Below are 24,142 nucleotides of genomic sequence, written 5' to 3'. Positions count from 1 at the left end.
AAAGATACTTTTGGGAAGAAATTTCCAACTTCTGTTGGTTTATGAGAAGTTGAAAAGACATTTCCAAAATAGTTCTTAAAAATAATCTTTGAAGTTGAAAAGCTATTATATTTTAAAAGGCTGTATGCAATAAAAACTTAAAGACTGTTTCCAGAATGAAGCAATTTGATAACATCTGAGTAGATTGTTCCTTAAGCCAAATAAAAATGAACACTAAATAGAAGAGGAAATTGTTGGACAGAATTCAAAGAAATATGTAAAAAGACTCTTTGGTTGTATACATGCAGTATACATTGCCACGTAGATTATGCATAATGAATTATGGACTGAGTAAAAAGCACAATGATAAACAATGTAAGCATGAATGAATGTTAAAGACAAGTATTCTGAGAAATCTCAAGTACCTGCTATGGAATTTAAGACATCTTTAGAAAATGATGTATCCACAGAGTTTGCATGTTTCATAGCTGTCTGGGTTTGAAATCCTCCATTGGTGCTTAGATCATCTCTAGACCCCTGTATTTAAAATGTAGGAGAGATTAATGGCATTTACCACATTTCAACATTGTAAACCCACATATGCCTTCTTCATTATACTTTTAATTAGATGATATTTAATTTGATCTTTTGTATTCCAGCGAAGGCGTTCTGCTAAAGTAGGCAGTGAAAATTAATACAGTCAAAACCATAATCTTAGTCACAATTTGATTTATTTTTATGATATGGTAGGAACAATTTTTTAGCCACAGACCGTATGTCTGGATCGACTACTGATGTACTCATGGATTACATTATAAATCATATATCATCATCATGGATTATCTTATATATGTTATTACTAGCAACTACATTTTAAATATTTTTTATGTACCAGGTTCTATAATAAATGTTTTCTATTACACAACTTAATCTTTGTAAGAATCCTGTGATGAAGGTATTTTATCCTATTTTATACATTTTAAGAAATGAAGACTTAAAGAAGTTGGATAGTTTATCTGAAGTCACCCAAATAATAACTAATACTGCTGGGATTTGAACAAGGTTAAAAAAATCCCAAAGGCATAGTTTCTAACTTCTAAATGGTAATATCTACCATAGTTACTGGACTCAGCAGTGTGTTAATTTGTCTGGGATATGAACACAGGCAACAGCTCTCAAGTGGGTTGTTAGGTAGTTACTATAGTGCCTCAGCAGAGGAAAGATTATAAACAAGCCACTCCAGGGTTGTTTAGGAATATAACACTTCAGGGCTGTTTATAAATAAGGCACGTTGCTACTCTGATACCAGATGGGCATGAAGGTAATGTAAAAAGTGGTGAGGGAAAGGTTTGCACGGACGAGGGGGCCATGAATACAACAGAGGAACCTGCAAAGCCTGGAAAGACCTGGAAGGTAATGCAGAAAAATGAAAACAATACTAAAGTATGCACCAGGTGGAAGGCTAATGTGACCAATTTGGAACAAACAACATCAATATGAATATCTAGCAAAAAAGTGTTGTTTAATTATTAGTTTTTTTTTTTTTTAAATGAAAGGATATGATTATCTTGGATAAAAAAAAAAGACAAATTCTTTTTAAACTAGAAATTTGAAATGCAATGCAAACGTACCTGATTAGATGTATTGACAGTAAAGGGATATAGGTCCTTCAGATAGATCCTTGGCATATTGTCCAGGAGCATGCCATACAGAGGCATGTATAAACTTGCTATCTGGGCCTGCTTTCTCTGGGTGAAAAGGTAGTCAAAAGAAATAATTCACATAAAAATCAATAGGCTTGTCGGTTTGATAAGCATTTAAAGCAGTGAGCCATTAAACGGTGTTTAGGGATGGGAGAAAGGAAGATCACTTACTGGTTCCCTGTATCGATCATCAAATGAATGCTTAGCCATTAGATTTTTTAGGACAGCTAAAGCCAAGTGCCTGATATCTTGGTCTTCCTGCAGAGCAAAGCCAACTTCTCGGAGAAGAATTCCGATTAAGAAGTGTTTTCGGCAAAATTCATTTGTGACTGAATATTCAGGCATATCTTTGTGAGGAAAGAAAAGAAATCATGTTATTGAAAATCAAATAATCACTTTAAAAATGAGATAGATGTATCAACTACTCTCAACCTCTTCTCCCCCTAGGAGGGATGTAGTAATATAGTCTTGCTACAAAGTTAAGATGTGTTGTATTCTCAAGGGACACTGGTAAGAAGGGGAATATTCTGTGTATACAAGTACAAGTAGAAACTAACACACAATGTCAACTGTTAAATTCCATAAAAATAACATATACACAGGATTACAGGAGTTGAGAGGAGGAAAACATATTTTTTGCCTGGAGGAATCAGGGAATGTTATGAGTAGGAATACATTGAGATGAAACTTTGAGGATGCTTAAAGTTTGAAGGTTCAGGTATTTGTGGGAGCAGCTGGAGGCAGTAGAGGGAGGATAGAAGGTCAGGAGAAGGGAAAGGGTTTTTGATGATACAGAATTCTGAAAGCATTGGTATGAGGGGAGCACAGGTATGAGGGAATTACTAAGTGCAGTGGCTAAAAGAGGAGTGGTAAAAGAAATAGGCTTGAGAGAGAGGTTGGGGTTAGATGATGAAAAATGTCAGTACAAATTCCTTAGTTGGCATTGAATTTCCTCTGCCATTTGCATTTATTCTGTAAAAAAAAAGAAATGTTAAGACTAACAGCTTTGAGAGCAGTGGCTTGATTAGATTTGTGCTTTACTGACTTAGTAATATGGTGGCAGAAGGTAAATGAATTAGACTGTAGGGGCATTTGGGGTAAGGGATACAACACAGGAGATTGTAGCAAATAGAGGAAGGGCCAAAAGATGACATTGTATCTGGGCTGGGGTAGCAGAAACTGAGGAGTAGGTGTTAAATTGTTAGGACAAGTTAGCTGGAGGATATGGGGAGGCAAGGAGAGAAAAAAGTCAAAGGGCTTGATGGCTTGGCCTGTAAGCCCAGCACTTTGGGAGGCCGAGGTGAGTGGGTTGCATGAGTCTGCAGGTTCAAGATCCGCCTGGGCAACTTAGTGAGACCTTCTCTCTACAATATATCAAAAATTAGCTGGGTGTGGTAGTGCGCGCCTGTAGTTCTGGCTACTTGGAAGGCTGAGGCGAAAGGATCATCAGAGCCCATCTGGTCGAGGCTACAGTGGACGGGAGCATGCCACTGCACTCCAGTCTGGGTAACAGAGTAAGACTCCAATTCAAAAAAATAAAATAAAAAAAAGTCAAAGGGGATTGCAAAATTTTGAGCCTGAATTGTGGAGAAAAGAATGTTACAATTTTCAGGAATTGTGAATTTATTCAGATTGTCCAATGTACTTTATAAATGTATCTATTGGTAGTAGTGCTAGCACCTACAAAAAGACATGAGGGAAAGGCTCCTTGATGTTGGCATTGGCAATGATTTTATGAATATTATCCCCAAAGGCAAAGAAAACAAAAGCAAAACCAAACAAGTGAAATTATATCAAACTAAAAAGTTTCTGAACAGCAAAGGAAACATTAACAAAGTAAAAAAATCAACACACAGATTGGGATAAAACACTTGCAAATTCACAGCCAACATCATACTGAATAGGGAAAAGTTGAAAGCATGTGTTCTAAGAACTGGAACAAGGAAAGGATGTTCACTCTCAGCATTCCTATTCAACATAGTACTGGAAATCCTAGCCAGAGCAACCAGGCAGGAGGAAGAAATAAAATGCATCCAAATTGGAAAAGAAGTCAAATTATTTCTGTAGGCTAATGACATAATCCTAGAAAACCCCAAAGACTCCCTCAAAAGACTCCTTGATTTGATAAACAACCTCAATAAAGTTTTAGGATACAAAATCAATGTTCAAAAATCGGTCTATACACCAATAACGTTTAAGCTGAGAACCAAATCAAAAATTCAATCCCCATGTTAACTAACTAAAACTCAACTTCACAAGGCATGACCTATACTCTCAAGATAAATGTAAATTTCTGTTTCTTACTTTTCCACCAGGTTTTTGTTCTCACTAAGTTTTTGGCTTCTCTAATGTTCTAGCTCACTGATGCATTTAAAATTATGAGGTTTTTTTTTAAGGTTATATTTAGTAAGAGGTTTGTTTGGTCAGGGTTCCAGGCATATAGCAAAAAAAAAAAAAAATGAGAAGTCTTGAGTAAATTTTAAAGTACTGATAAAAATTATTTAAGAGTATTGGTCAGTTATTTAAATTATTTAATTGGTTTAAAAATAATTCTCATGAATTGTCCATTTTTTCAAAGATTTTTAGTTTATTGAGAGAAAGATGTTCATAATATTGTATCATTTTTATACCTTTGTAACATCTTGAATTATGTTTCCGTTTTCAATAAAAAATTCAATCCCATTTATAATAGCTGCACGTACAAAACAAAACCAAAAAAAGAAAAACAAAAAAACCCCACCAGAAAACAAACAAAGAACCCCACATACCTAGCAATACATTTAACCAAGGAGGTGAAAGATCTCTACAAGGGGAACAACAAAATACTGATGAAAGAAATCACAGATGACACAAGTGGGAAAACACTCCATGTTCATAGATCAGAAGAATCACTATTGTTAAAATGAGCATATTGCCCAAAACAATCTACAGATTCAACACCATTTCCATTAAATTCTCAATGCTATTGTTCATAGAATTAGAAAAAACAATCCTAATGTTCATATTGAACCAAAAAAACAAACAAACACAAAAAAACCCCAAATAGCCAAGACAATCCTAAGTAAGAACAAACCTGAAAGCATTATATTGTCTGACTTTTAAGTTATACTACAGTTTGGAGATTTCTTAATGAACTAAAAATAGACTTATTGTTTGACTCAGAAATCCCACTACTGGGTATATATCCAGAGGAGCACAAATCACTCTACCAAAATGACACCCGAATGAGGATGATTATTGCAGCAATATCCACAATAACAAAAATACAGAATGAGCCTAGGTGCCCATCGATGGTGGAATGGATGAGGAAAATGTGGTACATATGCACAATGAAGTACTATGCAGCCATAAAAATGAGCAAAATCATGTTCTTTGCAGTAACATGGATGCAGCTAGAGACCATCATTCTGAGCGAATTATGACAGAAACAGAAAACTGAATACCATATCGTCTCCCTAGTAAGCAGAAGTTAAACACGGTACACATACTGGGACATGTCTAAAGGGAGCAGGGAGGAGTGGGGGTAAGGACTGAAAACTACACACTGGGTGCCAGTCCAATACCTAAGTGACAGGCTCAATAGAAGCCTAAGTCTCACTACCACACAATATTTTTATTTAACAATCCTACACATGTACCCACAAATAAAAATGGAAAAAAATAAAATAAAAAGTAAAAAAATTATACTACAAGGTTGTAGTAACTAAACATCATGGTACTGGTACAAAAATAGACACCTAGATCAACGGAACAGAACAGAAAACCCAGTAATAAGGCCACATACCTACAAACAATTGGATCTTTGGCAAAATTGCCAAAAATAAACAATAGGGGAAAGGACAACTTGTTCAATAAATGTTGCCAGTATAATTGGCTAGCCATATGCAGAAGACTCAAACTGGACCCCTACCTCTCACTATTTACAAAAATTAACTCAAGATGGATTAAAGACCTAAATATAAGACACGAAACTATAGAAATCCTAGAAGAAAACCTAGGAAAAACCCTTCTGGACATTAGTCTGAGGAAATAATTTATGATGAAGACCCTAAAATCACATGAAACAACAACAACAAGAAAGTTGAAAAATGGGACCAAATTAGACAAAAAAGCTTCTGCACAGCAAAAGAAACAATACATACAGCAAACAAACAGCCTACTTATGTTTGCAAAATATGCCTCTGACAAAGGACTAATATCCAGAATCTACAAAGAATCCAAACTACTAAACAAGAAAAATAATATAACCCCATCAAAAACTGGGCAAAGGACATGAACAGACATTTCTCAAAAAAAACACAAAAAACAAGTGGCCAAAAAACACATGGAAAAAATGCTTGATATCACTAATCATCAGATACATGCAAATTATAACCACACTGAAATATCATTTTACACCAGTCAGATGGCTACCATTAAAAAGTCAAAAAACAGCCGGGCTCGGTGGCTTAGCCTGTAATCCCGCGCCTTTGGGAGGCTGAGGTGAGTGGATTGCCTGAGCCCACGTGTTCGAGACCCACCTGGGCAGCGAGACCTCATCTCTACAATAAACAAACAAAAAAAATCAACTGGGCATGGTAGCGCATGCCTGTAATTCCGGCTGCTTGGAAGGCTGAGGTGGAAGGATCGCCGGAGACCAGCAGGTCGAGGCTGCGGTGGCTGGGAGCGGCCACTGCCTCCAGTCTGGGCGACAGAGTGAGACTCCAACTCAAAAAAAAATAAAATAAAATAAAAAAAGTCAAAAAACAATAGCTGTTGGTGTGGATAAGGATAAAGGGGAACACTTATACACTGTTGGTGGGAATGTAAATTAGTTCAGCCTCTTTTGAAAACAGTGTGGAGATATAACAAAGAACCAAAAATAGAACTACCATTCAACATAGCAATTCCACTACTGGGAATCTACCCAAAGAAAAAGAAAAAATATTTTGAAAAGGCTTTACAATAGTAAAGTGACAGACTCAGCCTAAGTGTCCATCAATGGTCGATTAGACAAAGAAAATGTGGTATATACATAACATAGAATATGATGTGGCCATAAAAAAGAATAAAACTGTGTCCTTTGCAGCAACATGGATGGAGCTGGAGACCATTATTCTAAGTGAATTAACTCAGAAGCAGAAAATCAAATATTACCTTTTCTCACTTATAAGTAGGAGATAAACAATGGGTGCACATGAACATAAAGATGGAAATAATAGACACTGGGGACTCAAAAAGGAAGGAGGGTAGGAGGGAGGAGAGGGTTGAAATATTGCCTATTGGGTGCAACATTCAATGTTTGGGTGATGGGTTTCCTAGATGCCTAATCTTCTCCATTATGCAATATACCCATGAAACAAACAAGAGCATGTTTCCCTAAAGTCCAAAATTTAAAAAAATAGTAGTTGCAAACCATATATCCAACAGGGGGGTTGATGTCCAAAATGTATAAGGAACTCATACAACATAATAGCAAAAACCCCCAAATAACTTGATTTTAAAAGGGCAAAGGATCTGAATAGACACTTTTCCAAATAAGACATTTCAATGACCAATAGGTATATGAAAAAGTGTTTGACATCACCAATCATCAAGATAATGCAAATCAAAACTACAATGAACTACTACCCTATACTTTTTATAAGGGCTATGATCAGAAAATCAAATAAGAACAACATTTGCTGGGGGTATGGAGAAAAGAAAACCCTTGTACACTGTTGGTAGGATTGTACTGATGCAGTCATCGTGGAAAACAGTATGGAGGAGCCTCAAAAAACTAAAAGTAGAACTACCACATGATCCCACAATCCACCTTCTGGATAGACATCTAAGGAATGAAATTAGGTGTCTGCAGTGCACAGATATCTGTGCTTTCATGTTCACTGCAGCATTATTCACAATAGCCAAGCTACGGAAACAACTCAAGTGACCTCCACAGATACATAGATAAAGAAAATGTAGTATAAGGCCAGGCACCATGGTTCACTTCTATAATCCCAGCACTTTGGGAGGTGGAGATGAGAGGATTGCCTGAGTCCACAGGTTTGAGACCAGCCTGGGCAACTTGGCAAGACCTCATCTCTTCAATAAATCAAAAAATTAGTTGGGTGTGGTAGTGCATGCCTGTAGTTCTGGCTACTTGGGAGGCTGAGTGGAAGGCTTGCCTGAGCCCAGCAGGTCCGTGCTGGGGTGGCCCTGAGTGTGCCATTGCACTCCAACCTGGGTGACAGAGTGAGACTCCAACTCAAAAAGAAAAAAAAGAAAGAAAGAAAAAAATAAAATAACACTGTGTTTTATTTGTCTCCACAATAAAATAACTCAAAAAAGAAAAAGAAAATGTAGTATAGACATACAATGGAGGATTATCCAGCTGCTGAAAAGAAGAAAATCCTATAATTTGTGACAACAAGGATGAACCTGGAGGACGTTATGCTAAGTGAAATAAGCCAGACATACAAAGAAAAATGCTGCATGATCTCAGTTAATATGTGGGGTCTAAAGAAGTTGAATTTCAGTGATCTATCACAGAAACAAAGATCAGAGTATCACATGTTCTCACTCATAAGTGGACCCTGAGTAATTACTATCATGCAATAAGAAAGGGATTGGCAGTAGCGGGATACTGCTGGGGTGAGGTGGGGACACAACATCAATAAGGTTACCTGATCTCAAACCAGGCAAAGTGGGGACCAAAGGGAGGCCCAAACTTTACCTGTATGATGACCAATTGTTTACCTCATCCTGAATTGTACCCCACATCTTAAAAAAAAAAGTTGAATTTATAGAAGCAGACAGTAAAAAAATGATTGCCAGGGGCTGGGGAGTGGAAGAAATGGGGGGATTTTGACCAAAATGTATAAACTCTCAGTTATAAGATGAATGAATTATGGAGATCAAATGTACAGGATGATGACTATAGTTAATTATACTGTGTTATATATTTGAAATTTGTTAAGAGAGAAGATCTTAATTGTTCTCACCACATAGACACAAAAATGGTAACTATATGAGATGATGAAATGTTAATTTGATTGAGGTCATCACTTTATGATGTATACTTGCATAAAACATCATGTTCTATACCTTAAATATATACAACTTTTATTTTTCAATTATACCTCAATCAAGCTGGGGAAAAATAGTGGCACTAGCATCCATGTATAGAACAGTTGTTGTTTGCCAAGTAGGCCATCCCATTTGATCCTCAAGACAACTCATAAGGGAAGTATGATAAGTATTAGAAACTGTCAGAATATTCCAGTTCAAAACAGATTGAATTAAGCATATTGACTTTTTCAGTCCATAAAGATGCTACTGAATGTAAAAATTAGGGAACGTGGAAACTCAGAAAATTAAAATCACAGGACTTCAGGTTAAATAAATTTCTCAGTGAAATAGTCATATTGAAGAGCCAGGAATAAAGCAAAACTTTAAAGATTTTTGTCTATGCCTAGAGGAAAGATTTGTCCAGGCTGTCTTAAGTTTCAGCCCATTTCAGGTAAAAATAAACTTATATTAATAACCTCAATCTTAAAAAGAAAGTTCAAGCTGTGCTATAGTTTAGCAAAACACACATATCATACAAAGCTATTTACATTGCATAAGCATGTTATTGTATATGTCTAGGAATTTTATTTATGATACATAGTAAGGAAATTTTGGATGCTATGGGAAATTTAAAAAATCAATATTTGAAGAATAAATATTAAAAAATTTAAAGCTAGAGTGTCATTCAACTATGTGTGAGAAGAAAAAAGTTTAGCCAACTTTTTGAATAGCTTGCTAACATGAAATTAAATATGTGGCTATTTATTGGCATTTAGAAGCTGAAAATTTATATCTGTACTTGTCAATATTATTAGATTATGAGATAATTATTGATACTTTGATAGAGTAACATAAAATGTCATTATTTACCTGATGCATGTAGCTCTTGAGTTGCTTCTGAAGGTGTCAAAGGATCTGAATTTAATATAAACAAAAAAGTTCAGATACATACATTCTCAGATACACACATATATTCATTAATTATGTGTAATGCAAAACTGAAAAATTAAATTATATTGTTTTGCAATATGAGTCTCTACAATATTGTCATTTTTCAAGAGTACCTTAAGTTGTTTCTCTAAAAAAGAATGCCACAAACAGAATTATTCTAATTCTTAGCCTTCTACTTGAACACCTATTTTTCTATCAGAACTCTGCTTGCTATGAAACATATTTTTATGTCATTGTTTGTAGTATCATATCTACAGAGAAACTATCAGGCTTCTGTCTGAGCTATTGACTAATAGCGAGCAACTGGAATAAAAATGATCAAATAGGGAGTTGGTTCGCTTGAATATCTCAACTAGCTCGGCTAACCAATAAAAACTTGGCACTGATCAAATAATAAATGGGATAATAAAATGTATCCCATTTGCTCAGATATTTTAGAATTATATCTTGTGGCAACTTTTAGTCAAGAATTCAAAATACAGCCATTTCAAACAAGGATAGTATTTGATGTAATCCTTTGTACATCAAAGTGAGCATAATTAAATTGCATATTAATTATTTTACATTGAGAACATTGTGTTTGGTCTTTGGAAAAATAGTTAGGTATACTACAATTATATCTAAATGGATATTATGCCAAATGTCATGCAAATAGGAGAACAAATGAAGAATATCCTTTCATAAAAATTTAGATGTGGAAAAACAAATTTGAAACAAAAAATAAAAACCTAAAAATGTTATTGTTCAATATATCATTTCTACCTTATTTTCCATGACATATGCTTCATAAATTAGAAAAAGAATAGAATAATTATAGAGATTATATTGAAATTCAAAACGGAAAAAATTTCATAGATTTGATAATGTAATATTTCATCTTTTCTTCCTCCAAAACATTAGTGCAAGTTATAGTAGGTATAAGAAGGCTTTTTACCGTTTTGGTTTCTGCTTTCATGAATTAAAACTGATCCTTGTGAATAGTTTACTCACTACCTGGAAGTAAAGTACTTCAAGTTCCGAAATAATTTTAGTATTTTCTTCACATCTTGATGTTTGATTAGTTTCTGATATCTATATGAATAATCCTCATTTCCTACCATAAAGTCTTCTTGATTTTTCAAAAATTGTAAATATAATAAGTGAAAATATTTCCTGTAGACTATTTATACCACAGTAAGTGTGGTAAGCAAAATGTGAAGCCTTATTTTTACCTGCACACTCAATCTCTTCCTCTTTGTGAGCCCAGAAGTGTCAAGTATCTGCAATGTTGCATTTCTCTCCCTCTTCCCCTGCTTTCAAGGTAAGTTTTCTTTGTACAACTCATTTTTGAGAAGTACATTTTAACATAATTACACACATAAATCGATCATTTGAAATAAATTTCTATTCTAAAAGCACTTTTCCTCTCTGTCATTTTATGTCTCAAAATCAAAGGCAAGTTGTCTTTTGGAGCCAGTAAGGTGAAAGACAGTATGTCTCTAGGCTAAAAATTATTTGATTTGCAATCATGAGGTTTATAATTTTGTTAGTCTTCTCTTTAATAAAAAGAGAAACAGATAAAAATTAAGAGATAGGGAGTTGCATTCATTTTCAAATGCCAATAACTTCTTTTGTATTTTAATTTAATTCTGATTACCTGGGTCTAATACCTATGTGACTGTTTCAAACAAAATTATCACTGAGGAAACAAGAAAACTATAACAAATAAAAGGCAAAACAAACAAACAAATGAAAGTGTTCACTTTACAAGAACTAATGAAAATTCTGGGAATTATTACCTGGAATGTTTGCTGATCTTATGGGGAGACACAAAGGAATAAAGTGTTCGTGGTGACATACTTCTTGAAGAAAATCAAATTTATACTGGCATAAAGTCTGAAAGAGAGGCAAACTAAATGATTATAGTTTACATATCAAGAACATTAATTTGAAAAAAATCTGCTCTTGAATCTTGACTCTGAAAATAAAAAGTAGTTCTGTCCTTTTATGTGACCATCAAGTAATTACTAAGTTTAAAGGATTTTACCTCCTCCAAAGTAGTGTAGTACATATAGTTAGGCTTCCTATTTTTGGAGACCAGTCAAGGCCTCCTCAGGAGATAATCTTATTTGTAAACTCCATGGAGCATCTGTGAGGTAGGATCCCACCAAGTCATGTTTTTAACTTCTTTTGGTGTATGTCAAGACAAATTGAGAGAAATCCTACTGCACCACATGTATAGAGCTATCTCAAAGATGACACTCAGATTGTAAAACAGACCATTACAATAGCTCCTACCATCCAGAACTAAGAAAGACAATGCTATCTAAAATTAGAGTAAAATTCTGTATGACATTTGTTCTCAGAGTATAGTACAAATTTAATTCCACTTTCCATTCCTTGCAAATATGTCTATCCTTCCAATAAAGTTTGGATTAAGACAGTGATAAGTGACGTCAGGCATGGTCTAAGTTTACAGTAACACATGTGTCAAGAACACCCACATCAGTAGGAATAATTAGCATGCTCATAACAGTTATATTTTCACTCTCATGCATGCTAAATAATCATGTTGGTTAAGACTAGGTTAGACTTCCATCATTATAGTCACTAACATTCGCTCACAAAATATATCCCATTTGCTCAGATATTTTAGAATTATATCTTGTGGTAACTTTTAGTCAATAATTTGAAATACTGCCATTTCAAACAAGGATAGTATCTGACTTAATCCTTTGTACATCAAAGTGAGCAAGTGCATAATTAAATTACATAATAATTATTTTAAACTGAGAACATTCTGTTTAGTCTTTGGAAAAATATTTAGGTGTACTACAATTATAGTTAAATGGATATTATGCAAATTTCATGCATAATGAGAGAACAAATGAAGAATATCCTTTCAAAAATATTTAGAGAGAGATGTGGATTCTCAAAAACCAAAAAAAAAAAAAAAAGATATACAGTCACGTGACTCCTCTGGTCAAAAGTAAATCTTTACTGCCAAAAATATCATGTCTAGGCTCCTAAGCATGATATGAAAGCATGTAGAAATATCGCTATTTATTTTTAGCCTCTCTACATCCTTTGTTCTTTCCCAATACCTACATGATTTTCCCTGGGGAATTATCTCCTTTCCAGTAGGCGAAAGTTAACAGAGAACTATGAATTCAGGTGCCCTGTCTTGCCTCCTTAAGAGGCAGGTGTGTGACCCAAAGCAGGCTGATCATACACTTCCTTTATGGAACGTAAATCTGAAGCAGAGTGTTAAGAGGGAGAAAATGGCTTCAGTTGATTCATTTAAGTAACAGCAGCAACAGCAGTAGTGTCCTTGCCAAATGGTTCCTCATTTGCAATGATAGGTCCCACATAATGATGTTTTGGTCAACAACAGACCATATAAGCAATGTTGCTCCCATGGATTATGATGGAGCTATGTAACAAAGTAGGCTATAGCATCTACCTTTGCCTAAGTGCATGCCATGATGTTCGCACAATGGTGAAATTGCCTAACAGTGCATTTCTCAAAACGAATCCCTGTCATTAGGTGATACATGACTATGTTCTTGTGCTCTGAAAATGCTTGGTCCCTGGTTTTTTCAAAGCCTGGTTCTCCAGTTGCTTCATCAATGCGCGTTACTCCCAGTATTCTTTCAATAAATTTCCATCTGCTTAAATTGGAGTCAGTTTCTGTTTTTTGCAACCCAAAGCATCTTAACTGATCCAACTTTCATGATCTGGACCATTTCCAGTCTTAGTACCTTCCAGCATATATGCCACACCATAGCTCATTGGTTTTCAACCCAGAGAATGTGTAAGAATCACCTGATAGCTCTTGTTAAAACAAATTTCTGGGCCCCCTTAGGCAGTGGTTCAGTTCCCAGGTGATGCCACCTCCTTGGTGTGGGACCCACTTTGTGAACCATTGCTCTAGAGTTCTCTTTCCATTTTCCTGACACATACCCCTATTTGGGTAAGGTGATAACTGTCCCACTTTGCTTAGGTATTCGGTTGCTTAGGTTTTAGGCAGATATACACAGAAATTAGTTTATCTATTATAAAGCCATAGTTTAGAAAGCAATCACTACTGCATGTGGTTCTTACCTTGAGATCACCGGAGGAGAACATGCTGATGTAATTGTTAACCATCTTAAACACAAATCCTCGGTCCATAAATGTAAAGCAGCGCTAAAAATAAAAAAAAATTCTGAATTCAAACATTTTTACTTGAAGAATCATTAAAGCTTTTGGCAAATATGATTGAATGTATGGAATTAAAATAACATTTAACTAAATGTGTTGTATAATAAGTGCTTGAAAAAATCTCTAAAATATGTTCAAGCATTCATCCATCATGGTAACTAATTTAAAAAGACAAAATACACAAATCATAAAGTTACAAACCTGTATTTATTAATTTTGTAAAATGTCTCAAGAGCTATTTTCTCTAATGACATTTTTCGAATTGTTAGGTCATTTATATTTTTCTTTTGTTTTTCCTTTCAATTTTCTGTTTTCTTCTGAGATTTTAAATGTACCTATTATGATTTTGTTAGTATACTGCTTTATTATATTTTAAATATGAATTTTAGTTCTTTCAATAATTCTTTATTCAATAATCATCAAATAGCTTCTGTGTCCTCACATTTCTTAATAGAATAGTGGGAGAGAGGTAGACACCACAGTATAATCATAGGCTTGAAACATGCAGGGCCATGAAGTGGGGGAGAGGAAAAGAGGAACTTTTGAGCCTTCTATACTGTCTTGGCTCCTGGCAGGTAATGTAGAAGGCTCCCAGCAGGTAGCGTAGAAGGCTCCCAGGCTCTCCATTTGCAGGAGAAAGTCCTACCTAGCTACTCCTGGAATATCAGGGGCCCTAGTCTCATCCTGCAGAGAGAGGAAGACCAACCAACACATCTGTGGGTTCTAGAAACTTCCCAAGAAAAAGCAGGAAAAAAGGAGCACCGAGAAAGTCTTTGGTGAAGATGCAATGGCCTTAACTCCATGGAGGAGGATCTGGTGATTGAACTAGTCCAAAGTAGGGGGTGGTAAATGCCATACCTCAGAGGCTACGGTGGTGAATCTGCAGGTCAGACCCTTTGAGCTTTGAAGGAGATTTATCTCCAGCACTCATAAATAGGCCTATTAGAAGGTTGTACTGGGGATACCAGTCCGTGGCCTGTCAGGAAATGGCCGCAGAGCTGGAGGTGAGCAGCTGACAAGCGGAGCTCCGCTTGCTGTCAGATCAGCCTAGTCACTGGATTTTCAAAAGAGTGCTAACCCAATTGTGAACTGCGCATGAAAGGAGTTTAGGTTGTCTGCTCTTTTTTTTTTTTTGATTTGGAGTCTCACTCTGTAGCCCAGACTGGAGTGCAGTGGCCGCTCCCGGCCACCGCAGCCTCGACCTGCTGGTCTCCAGCGATCCTTCCGCCTCAGCCTTCCAAGTAGCCGGAATTACAGGCATGCGCTACCACGCCCAGCTGATTTTTTGATTTCTTGTAGAGATGAGGTCTCGCTGCCCAGGCGGGTCTCGAACCCGCTGGCTCAGGCAATCCACTCACCTCAGCCTCCCAAAGGCATGGGATTACAGGCTGAGCCACTGAGCCCAGCTTAAAGGGTTTTTTGAAAAAGTATTTATTTTTAATTATGCTTTTATTTTAAAGATGTGGGGTACAATTCAGGTTAGGTATACAAATGGTTATTATGCAGGTATCCTTGTTGATGTGATAGTTTCCCATTACTGCCAATTCCTTTCTTATAGTATTATGATAATTGTTCAAAGTACACTTCTGAGTGAGAACATGTGGTACTCAGTTCTTTTCAAAGGCTAGTTGAAATAAGGCAATGTGATTAGTCATGAAAATGGGTGAAAATGTGGCTATCTGAATAGTAAAATACAAATCAGAATGAATCTGCTTTTGCTACTGAAAGGAGGTACCTATAGAAACCTACAAGAAACTTAGCTTATTCTTAGTTTAGTCCAAGTGGCAGCCTACCCCACCCCCTTGGCAATTCTCCACCAGGTGCAAGACAAGGACAGTCATAAAAACGATAAACAGCCCAGCCACCTTCTTGTGGGTTGCAAATGTCTGACAAGTCTCTTGCAGGAAAAATCCCTTGGGGCCCAAGGTAACCTAATCAGCCCTTTGTGACCTACAACACAGACAAACCCCACCATGGCAGCAATCGTGTGACTAACCCACTCATCTGCCTGCTGTCCATCACCTGACATCAGTACCTGCACTTGCCTGCTCCTTTGTGATGATATGGAGCAGACCACCACCCAATCACCTTAATGATCTTCCCCCATCAAGGGGAATGGTTAAAAGGTCTCAACCACAAGCAGCCATCTGTCATTGCCTTGCTAGACTCTGGTGTGGCCATGTGCTCTTTGAGCTATGGCCGTTGCCATGCTTCTTGGCTTTGGCCCCATCCCGCACCTTGGTGAGGTGAATCTTCTCTCTGCCTTCTGTTTCTCACTCTAATTTACTTTTAAATAAGCTATATTTAAAATCTAATTTCTGTGCAATTCTTTGCATCTTCCATGCCGCATCAGATCGCACTCCAGACAGCCACATGTGGGAAGTGATCTCTTTATAAACAATTTTTTTTTCTTCATCTCTTTGTGTTGCAAATCTTTGTGTTACTTGGATCTCTGGTTACCATTGTGTACCTCCAGTACTCTGACTCCAGCAATGCTGTGCCCCCTTTGACCATAACCCTCCTTCCACCTTGGTATTATGCCTTATAAAAAGAGTATCTAAATAGCTTAGCTCAGGTATGTAGAGTTGTAAACCAGATTGACAGCAAAAATAAAAAGTATAAAATTTGCATAAGTCATCACAGATCTATTTGAATCCTATCTACTTCAAGGAGAGGATAGTCAAGAAATGTACAAGTCTTATGACATAATTGCTGAGAAAATATTATTTTCCCCTGTGGGGTGAGGGAGGGTAGATTTTAAACTAGGACATTTTTATATGTCCACGAACTGGTTCTTAAAGATTCTGCTCTTGCCGGGCTCGGTGGCTCAGTCTATAATCCCGTGCCTTTGGGAGGCTGAGGTGAGTGGATTGCCTGAGCCCGCGAGTTCGAGACCCGCCTGGGCAGCGAGACCTCATCTCTACAATAAATCAAAAAATCAGCCAGGCATGGTAGCCCATGCCTGTAATTCCGGCTACTCGGAAGGCTGAGGCGGAAGGATCGCCGGAGACCAGCAGGTCGAGGCTGCGGTGGCCGGGAGCGGCCACTGCACTCCAGTTTGGGCGACAGAGTGAGACTCCAACTCAAAAAAAAAAAAAAAAAAAGATTCTGCTCTCTTGATTCTTGGGGAACAATTTTGGCACAACTATAGAGTTACAATAATATTTTAATTGTTAAATCCTAATGTTGACTAATTCGTAGTATTTAATTACTAACACAAAATTAAATATCCCAAAGAAATAGAAACCATTTGAAGCCTCAATTGAGCAAATATTGATTACCAGTTTGCTGGGAATATGTGAGATTTATGATGTCAATGCTAGGAGTAGGCAATTCTGAGCAGTCATTGGAATTGCACCAAATGACTGTATTCAATTTTACATTTTCAAAAATTACCTTCTCTCCCTCTCCTTTATCTCCTAGTTCAAATGATTCATGTAATAAACTTTCCAAAACTTAAAAAAAAAAATTTCCTGTGTCAAGGAAATATCATTAAAACTACAAATTGAAAACAAGGAGAGTAGATATGGGATCTTTTCCCTTTTTTAGAGACTTGTTTATTCATCTTTTTTTTTGTAATTTAGGGAATAATATTACAGATGTTTCTTTAAACATATCTTGTTTACAAACCAGATTACATATAATTTTCCCAAATTTTCTATCCTGTCAAGTACTTCAAGTAAACTACCAGCATAGCAATAAATTTTAATCCCATAGGTCTTAAAATGTGGTAGAAAACTGGACTAATTTATTTATCCTCCTTTAACTTCTTCTCTCCTTAATGCTTATATTCCTTTCCTTCTTCTGGAAGCAAGAATAAAGCAAAAATCAGAGACAAACATTGGAGAAAAAATAAATTCAGGATAAGAACAAATATGGTGTATAATTTGAAATAGTTTTTTTTTTTTTTTGAGTTGAAGTCTCACTCTGTTGCACAGGCTGGAGTGTAGTGGCGTGACCACAGCTCACTACAGCCTAGGCCTCTAGGGCTCAAGTGAGACTTCTCCCTAAGCCGCCCAAGTAGCTGCGACTACAAGCACACACCACTAATCCTGACTATTTTTTTGATTTTTGTAGAGACGAGGTCTTGCTACATTGACCAAGCTAGTCTCAAACTCCTGGGCTCAAGCAGTCCTCCTGCCTTGGCCTCCCAAAGTGCTGGGATTACAGGGGTGAACCACTGTGCCTGGCCTGAATAGTATTTAACATATTGAAAAGAAATTAGACTGTATTAAAGATCACCAAGAAAACTTGGGAGAATTTTCCACCTCCACAAGCTCTTAAATTCATATTGTTAGCATTTATGTGTAAATTCTTATGGTGTTTACCATAAATAGACAAGTAAAGTAATTCATCAAGGATACAGTAGTTAATAGCCGGATAAAAGAAGGGAATGAAGAAAACCATTATCTTTCTAACTGAGTGCATTATTTGTTAAATGATACACCTTAATTCTGCATCATGGTTTTTTTGACTTTGCATTCTTTTGTCTCAATTCAATACAAATGGTTGTAACTCAAATAAAGATAACTAATTTTCATATATATCCAGTTTAATTAGTTGCTCAATACTTGGATAATTTTTCTTTCATTTGATTAGTTGAATAATTTTTCTTTCATCATGTAGAAAAGAGCCTGGAGGTAATATAACAAAAATGCTAAATTTTGAAGGTTTTCCCAAAGTGGCTATTTGGAATCACTGTCAGAGCTCTAGTCAATCCAGAACATCATTTCTAGGACAGAAATGCCCAAGAGAATGAAATTGCCACAGTGCAGCTTCTCCTTTAAAATTTTCATTTTTCTCTTTAAAAATATTTAGTAGTACTGTGATTTGACCACACTCAAATGGATAATTTTCTTTAACCTTGGTCTTTCTTTAATAAAATCCCAAGTTGGAAAAATAATTAAAAAGTATTTCATGCATGAAAGATGTATAAATGAAAGTATTCATCTAACAGTGCTAGTTCTGACTCTTTCTCATAAATGAAGATGTGACTTGATTAACATTTAGAGTATCTGGCGTCCACTGTCATGGGAACTTGTGATGTCATATAACTGTACCTTGAGAAATCTGGCAACGCTGTGGTTTGCCCTTCTTGTTTCTTCAAGTGCATCCTTGTATTTCCAAATCACGTGATCGGATAGGAGCATTACAAGATTGTCCAATTCATTTTGGTAAGATTCAGGAAATCTTTGAGGCCGGGGAAGCTAAGAAAAGAATGGATTATTTCTTTATCATGTGGCATGTGAAATATTAACCCAGGGAGGTATAAACTGAAGGTCTTAATTCATTTAACAGATTATCAAATAAAAAGAGTTCCTCTGAAAACTTGAAAGCAATAGTAAAAAAGAAGGCTTTTTAATTTTAAGGCCATAATTTCCATTACTTTTATTTAATGTTCTCTTCAATTTTGGTCAATATTTTTTCACCTTTAAAAAAAACTAAACTGTAAACTACCTAAACAATGTAGAAATGTACAAAGTAAAGTGTGACTGTTTTTTAATAACCTCTCACATCTTAATTCCCCTTCCTTCCTTCTTATGGAATAACACTCAATAGTTTAATGGATATCATTTTTTGGAGATATGGTTCTCTATTTAATTTCAAAACAAATTATTTTGAGTTTTTTTCAAATTAGGAATCCCCCAATAGGCAACTATGAGAAAACAATGAATGAATAATTGAATGAGAACAGATATTGGTTTAAAATGTTTTTTAATATATGATGAGTACCAGCTAGTCTTAATTCCCTGGTGTTAGCATATGCCACAGTTAAGAAACACCAGTGAAGCCGGGCTCGGTAGCTCAGCCTGTAATCCTGCGCCTTTGGGAGGCTGAGGTGAGTGGATTGCCTGAGCCTGCGGGTTCGAGACCCGCCTGGGCAGCGAGACCTCATCTCTACAATAAATAAAAAAAATCAGCTGGGCATGGTAGCGCATGCCTGTAATTCCGGCTACTTGGAAGGCTGAGGTGGAAGGATCGCCGTAGCCCAGCAGGCAAGGCTGCGGTGGCCGGGAGCGGCCACTGCACTCCAGTCGGCGACAGAGTGAGACTCCAACTCAAAAAAAAAAAAAAGAAACACCAGTGGGACCTCACTAGTCAAGATGCAGACAGTCTTGTTGTGAGATGACGTTGCATACATGGACTACAACTCTGTGAATCCCAAAAGATCACTCACAGGTCCAGGACTCCACCTCTTTTGTTTGGATTCCTGCACATAAGGGAATGCTAAATTGTCTCATATCAGCCTCTATGTCTTGATAAGATTTATTCAACTTTACAAGTTGGCTTTAAAAATTAGACCCATTTTCAATATAGATAGAAACACAAAATTTAGAGTTAGACTGAACCATATATTTCATAATTGTGAACATCTAGCCTACTATGCTGTAAGAGTAAAAATCATAAAGGCTACAGTTACAAGAGTAGTATAAAACATAGATTTAATATGATTTAGTGGGATTTTGGAGCTGGCTTAGACTAGCTTTTTTTGTTTTTTAAACCAATTTACTAGAACACAACTGCATAGATATTTTGAGAATCTCATGGTTACTCTTTGTATATATTTAAAGTTTATGGTTGAGATCAAATAAATTACAAACTAATAAATCTAACTGTCCGCCCACTCATTGCAACACTCAGAAGACTAAACCAGACATGTCTCCCGAGTTTCTCAGATCTTCCATACTTACTCCTTGATGATTGAATTTTCTTTAAGGTCAGCGGAAGCCATTCATTTCACAAAGTGGAAGGCGGTGGGCCCCTGAGAGAAAACTGAAGGGGGCTACTAGTGAAGGGGGTAAGGGAAAGCAACCTTGAATCGGTGAAGATAAACTGCTGGACTCAATCATGTGGTCTGTGAGCAGTTCATTTGTTCTTAGGCTGCTCACAGGGTGTTTTGTGACCTATCTATATGAGCAGATACTTACTGATATTCAGAACTAGAAGAGAAGTTTAGTTGAATGCACTCTGTTTAGAGATGAGAAAATAGGCTCTGAGATGTTAAATGTCATTTTTATCATCTAACATGTTAGTGTCAGAGCAGGGATTACAACGGTAAGATTTCTTGACCCCAACACAGCTTAATGACAGAGAGATATGAATCATTCTTATCTTTGTGTTAGATTTTCTCATCCTCCCAGACAGGAGGCTCTTGTCTCCCAAAGTAGAAGAGCAGATGCATGTGAAAAACAACTACGGACTTATGAGTTAAGAGATATGGAACTCCAGAGACAATTCAAGGTCCAGCAAGGCATTTTTGTCACACTAAAGTCAAGGCAATGATTGGAAAGACCTGGGGCCTGAAAACTCGAATGGGGGCCTCTGGATGGATGATCCGAAGCAGTGGCTCTCTGAACCCTCAAAGCTAGTAGAAGTGTAATCCTTCTCTATCAAGAGTCAGCACTTCTCCTATTCCTTGCAAGGAAATAGTCGAACCCTTGAAGAGTTGTCCCATCTCTTGTAGTGATAGGGCAGTAATGGGGATTAAATCCTAAGGTCACCCAGTTGTGGACCTTCTGGGTCTAATAAAGTAGGAAAGATAATATATTACCAAGGGCTTGTAAAGAAGCAAGGGGAGTACCTCTGAGATTGGGCATTGAGAATCTTTGATCAGGGGGACCAGAAAGTAAAGGTGGATAACTTAGAATCAATTGACATGGAGGTGCTTTTCCAGCAATGGGGTCAAATAAGACTTCAGAAGAGGGCAACTCACTGTTAGGGTACCTCTTAATATCCTGGAGATGGCCTACTTTAAGCAAAATGAAAATGTCTGAGTTGTCCTGGCAGAAGATAGAGGAAAAAATAGAGAGATGGAAGGAAGGGGACATGCAAGAATGACTACTAATTGAGACCAAAACCCATCAGAGCATCAAGATCCCCAGAAAGACTCAGAAGTCACATCATGCACCAAAGCCATCAAGAAGGTGCTGGGGATGATGACACTAAGAAGATCGGTGGTGTCTCCCATCTGTAGGCAAAAGAACCAGTGATAGCTTTGGCTCCTTAATAGCCATGTGGACGAGGGGTCTTTGTGCTATACTTAATTTCCAGGAGCCAGGGGGCTGCAATTATCATCACAAATGACAAGACTGGAAATAGCCAAGGGGAATTGACTCTCAGAGAGTTGGAGAGCTGGTTATCAATGCATGGAATCCCTAGGGCAAAACAGACAGCAACCAACAATGGCGGTACTTCATATGCACAAAAAAAGCAAGAATGGACAACCGGAAGTTGAAAATGTTCACTCCAATAAAAAGTCATAATTCCTTTCTCTGTTCCAGGACATGATCTGGTACACATTGACTGAAGAGGTGGCAGGGTCCATAAAAGAAAGCCCCTAGCAACACTGCAGTAGTGCATACTGTAATGATGCTATCAGTTCCTCTTCAAAGGGCCTTCAAAGAGCCACTTACTCAAGCTATTATATACTGGGAATAAGAGAATACTCAGGTATTTCAAGGACTGTTGAACATAGAATCTGAATTGATATTGACATTTAGAAACCAAAAGCATGACCATGACCATTCTGCTAGAATAGGGATATAGAGATTAGAAATAGAGTCCTGCTAAAGTTCTGTTAACAATAGGTTCACTAGGTTCAAAGATCTACCCGGTAGTCATTTACCTTGTCCCAAATGTATAAGCTGTATTGAAATACTGGCACTAGAGTAACCTTGAACTAAGAGCTTGGCCTGTGGAGCTTTCCTAGTGGGGAATGCTAAGTGGGAACTTCTGATACTGCCTCTGCCCCATCAAAAGAATAAATCAAAATGATATCACTAATCTCACCATCCTCACTCTGTGTAGTATTGTTCTGATTTACTTTACTGGTAGAAGAAGGGCAGTGTCAGGGATCTCCTCTTGGTCTTATTCTCAATGGGAGCTGGGAGAAATACTTGTGAAACTCAGGAGAGCTTCCTGGTTGCTTCTGGGTCTTCCATAGCCAATTGTAACTATGAATGGCCATATGTAGCAGCCGTGGCGTGAGTAGAGTAGGATGTCCAGAGTTGAGACCACTCTGGAGTGAGGGTTTGAGTGACACCACCAAGTGAGTCACCAAGACCTTCAGAGCTGCTAGCCAGAGTGAGAGAAATCTAGAATGGATAGTAGGGGCGGGAGATGATGAGTGTCTGTAGGCCCCTGAGGAGATCAACTGCCTTTATAGGGGCTGTGTTAATCCCTATTCTAAACTTCCTTTCAGGGATAGATGCTCATGGGAACTGTGGAGGAGCAGATTCATGAACATGTGCAATATGTCATGCCAACTGTGGACTGTGGCAGCCATGAATATGGGAATATGAATATGCATGGCTGAGGTGTTCCTTCAAGACAATCTATTAGGAGGAGGTAGAGAGGTCCTGTATCTTGGGATCAGCTCCAGCATTCATGCCAAGGCTACACTCTCTCTAGGCTGCTCCCAGTCTTGATGGATCTTGCAGAGGTCCTGGAGCCAGGCAACTTGCCAAGGCAGGGCTCCTCAAATGAACATTCCTTGCTCTGAGACTGCCTATGGGCCCATCTAAAACTTTCTCACTGCAGGGTTCTTTCTAGTCAATCCTCTTTACTTCCTCTTTTTCTTTCACAAGTATCAGATCTTCCTATTCCTTTTTCCTGTCCCTTTTATTCTTTATAGCTCTGATAAATCCTTTGCACTTCCAATTTTGTCCTGGCATCTGCTTCTGAAAGGCCTGTACTGACACACACAATCGTTTATCCTACTTAATAGCAAATAACATAAATTGCTAAGGTTTACAAAGTAAATAAAATGGAATTAATGAACACATATTTATTAGCATAATTGTTGGATATTACAAAACTATATTATCTATGTTCTTACCTGAATTTTGTTTGTGTCAATTAAGTGCTGTGCCATTGATTTTAGGATAATAGCAAAGAAAAACCAGGAATGCTGTTAGGATAAAAAAGGCAATAAGAATTTTATTATCCTTTGATAAAATAATAATAATTATGCTATTTGCAATATGTAATATTATAAACATTTTATCTTAAAATGTATTCTTTTAAACTAAATAAATTAGAGCAATAATATATTCTTCATTAGGTAGGAAAATTTTTATAAAAGTTCTAATGGTAAAAGTAAATGTCAGACAATTTAGTTTCTCAATCATCTCAAAAAAGAATTAAACTAAAACAAGTTATCAGTTTATTTGACATGATGGACTGAACAATTATTTTATAAAATATTTATTCATGGGATGTTCTATTTGTTTCACATAGTTAAACAAAACTAAACAAACTTTTTTATTTTTATTTTTTTAAGTTGGAGTCTCACTCTG

General features: G+C 36.9%; 1 protein-coding gene across 4 annotated transcripts in view; it reads right to left on the bottom strand.

The window, feature by feature from the left end:
* Positions 1–24,142, bottom strand: part of DOCK10 (dedicator of cytokinesis 10) — a 280,494-nt gene that overhangs the window by 41,239 nt on the left and 215,113 nt on the right. For all 4 annotated transcript variants that reach the window (XM_008061036.1, XM_021713939.1, XM_021713938.1 and 1 more), the window contains exons 27-34: positions 23,683–23,754; positions 18,905–19,051; positions 13,746–13,829; positions 11,441–11,537; positions 9,582–9,626; positions 1,854–2,029; positions 1,611–1,727; positions 405–516 (exon numbers count right to left, since the gene is read on the bottom strand). In XM_008061036.1, coding sequence (XP_008059227.1) covers positions 405–516; positions 1,611–1,727; positions 1,854–2,029; positions 9,582–9,626; positions 11,441–11,537; positions 13,746–13,829; positions 18,905–19,051; positions 23,683–23,754 — 850 coding nt within the window. The remainder of the gene's footprint in view (positions 1–404; positions 517–1,610; positions 1,728–1,853; positions 2,030–9,581; positions 9,627–11,440; positions 11,538–13,745; positions 13,830–18,904; positions 19,052–23,682; positions 23,755–24,142) is intronic.

Source organism: Carlito syrichta, unplaced genomic scaffold, assembly GCF_000164805.1.
Source record: "Carlito syrichta isolate Samal-C Ts95f unplaced genomic scaffold, Tarsius_syrichta-2.0.1 Scaffold304926, whole genome shotgun sequence".
Classification (NCBI taxonomy): Eukaryota; Metazoa; Chordata; class Mammalia; order Primates; family Tarsiidae; genus Carlito; species Carlito syrichta.
The sequence above is the reverse complement of the archived record's forward strand: the minus strand, read 5'-3'. Positions and strand labels throughout refer to the sequence as shown.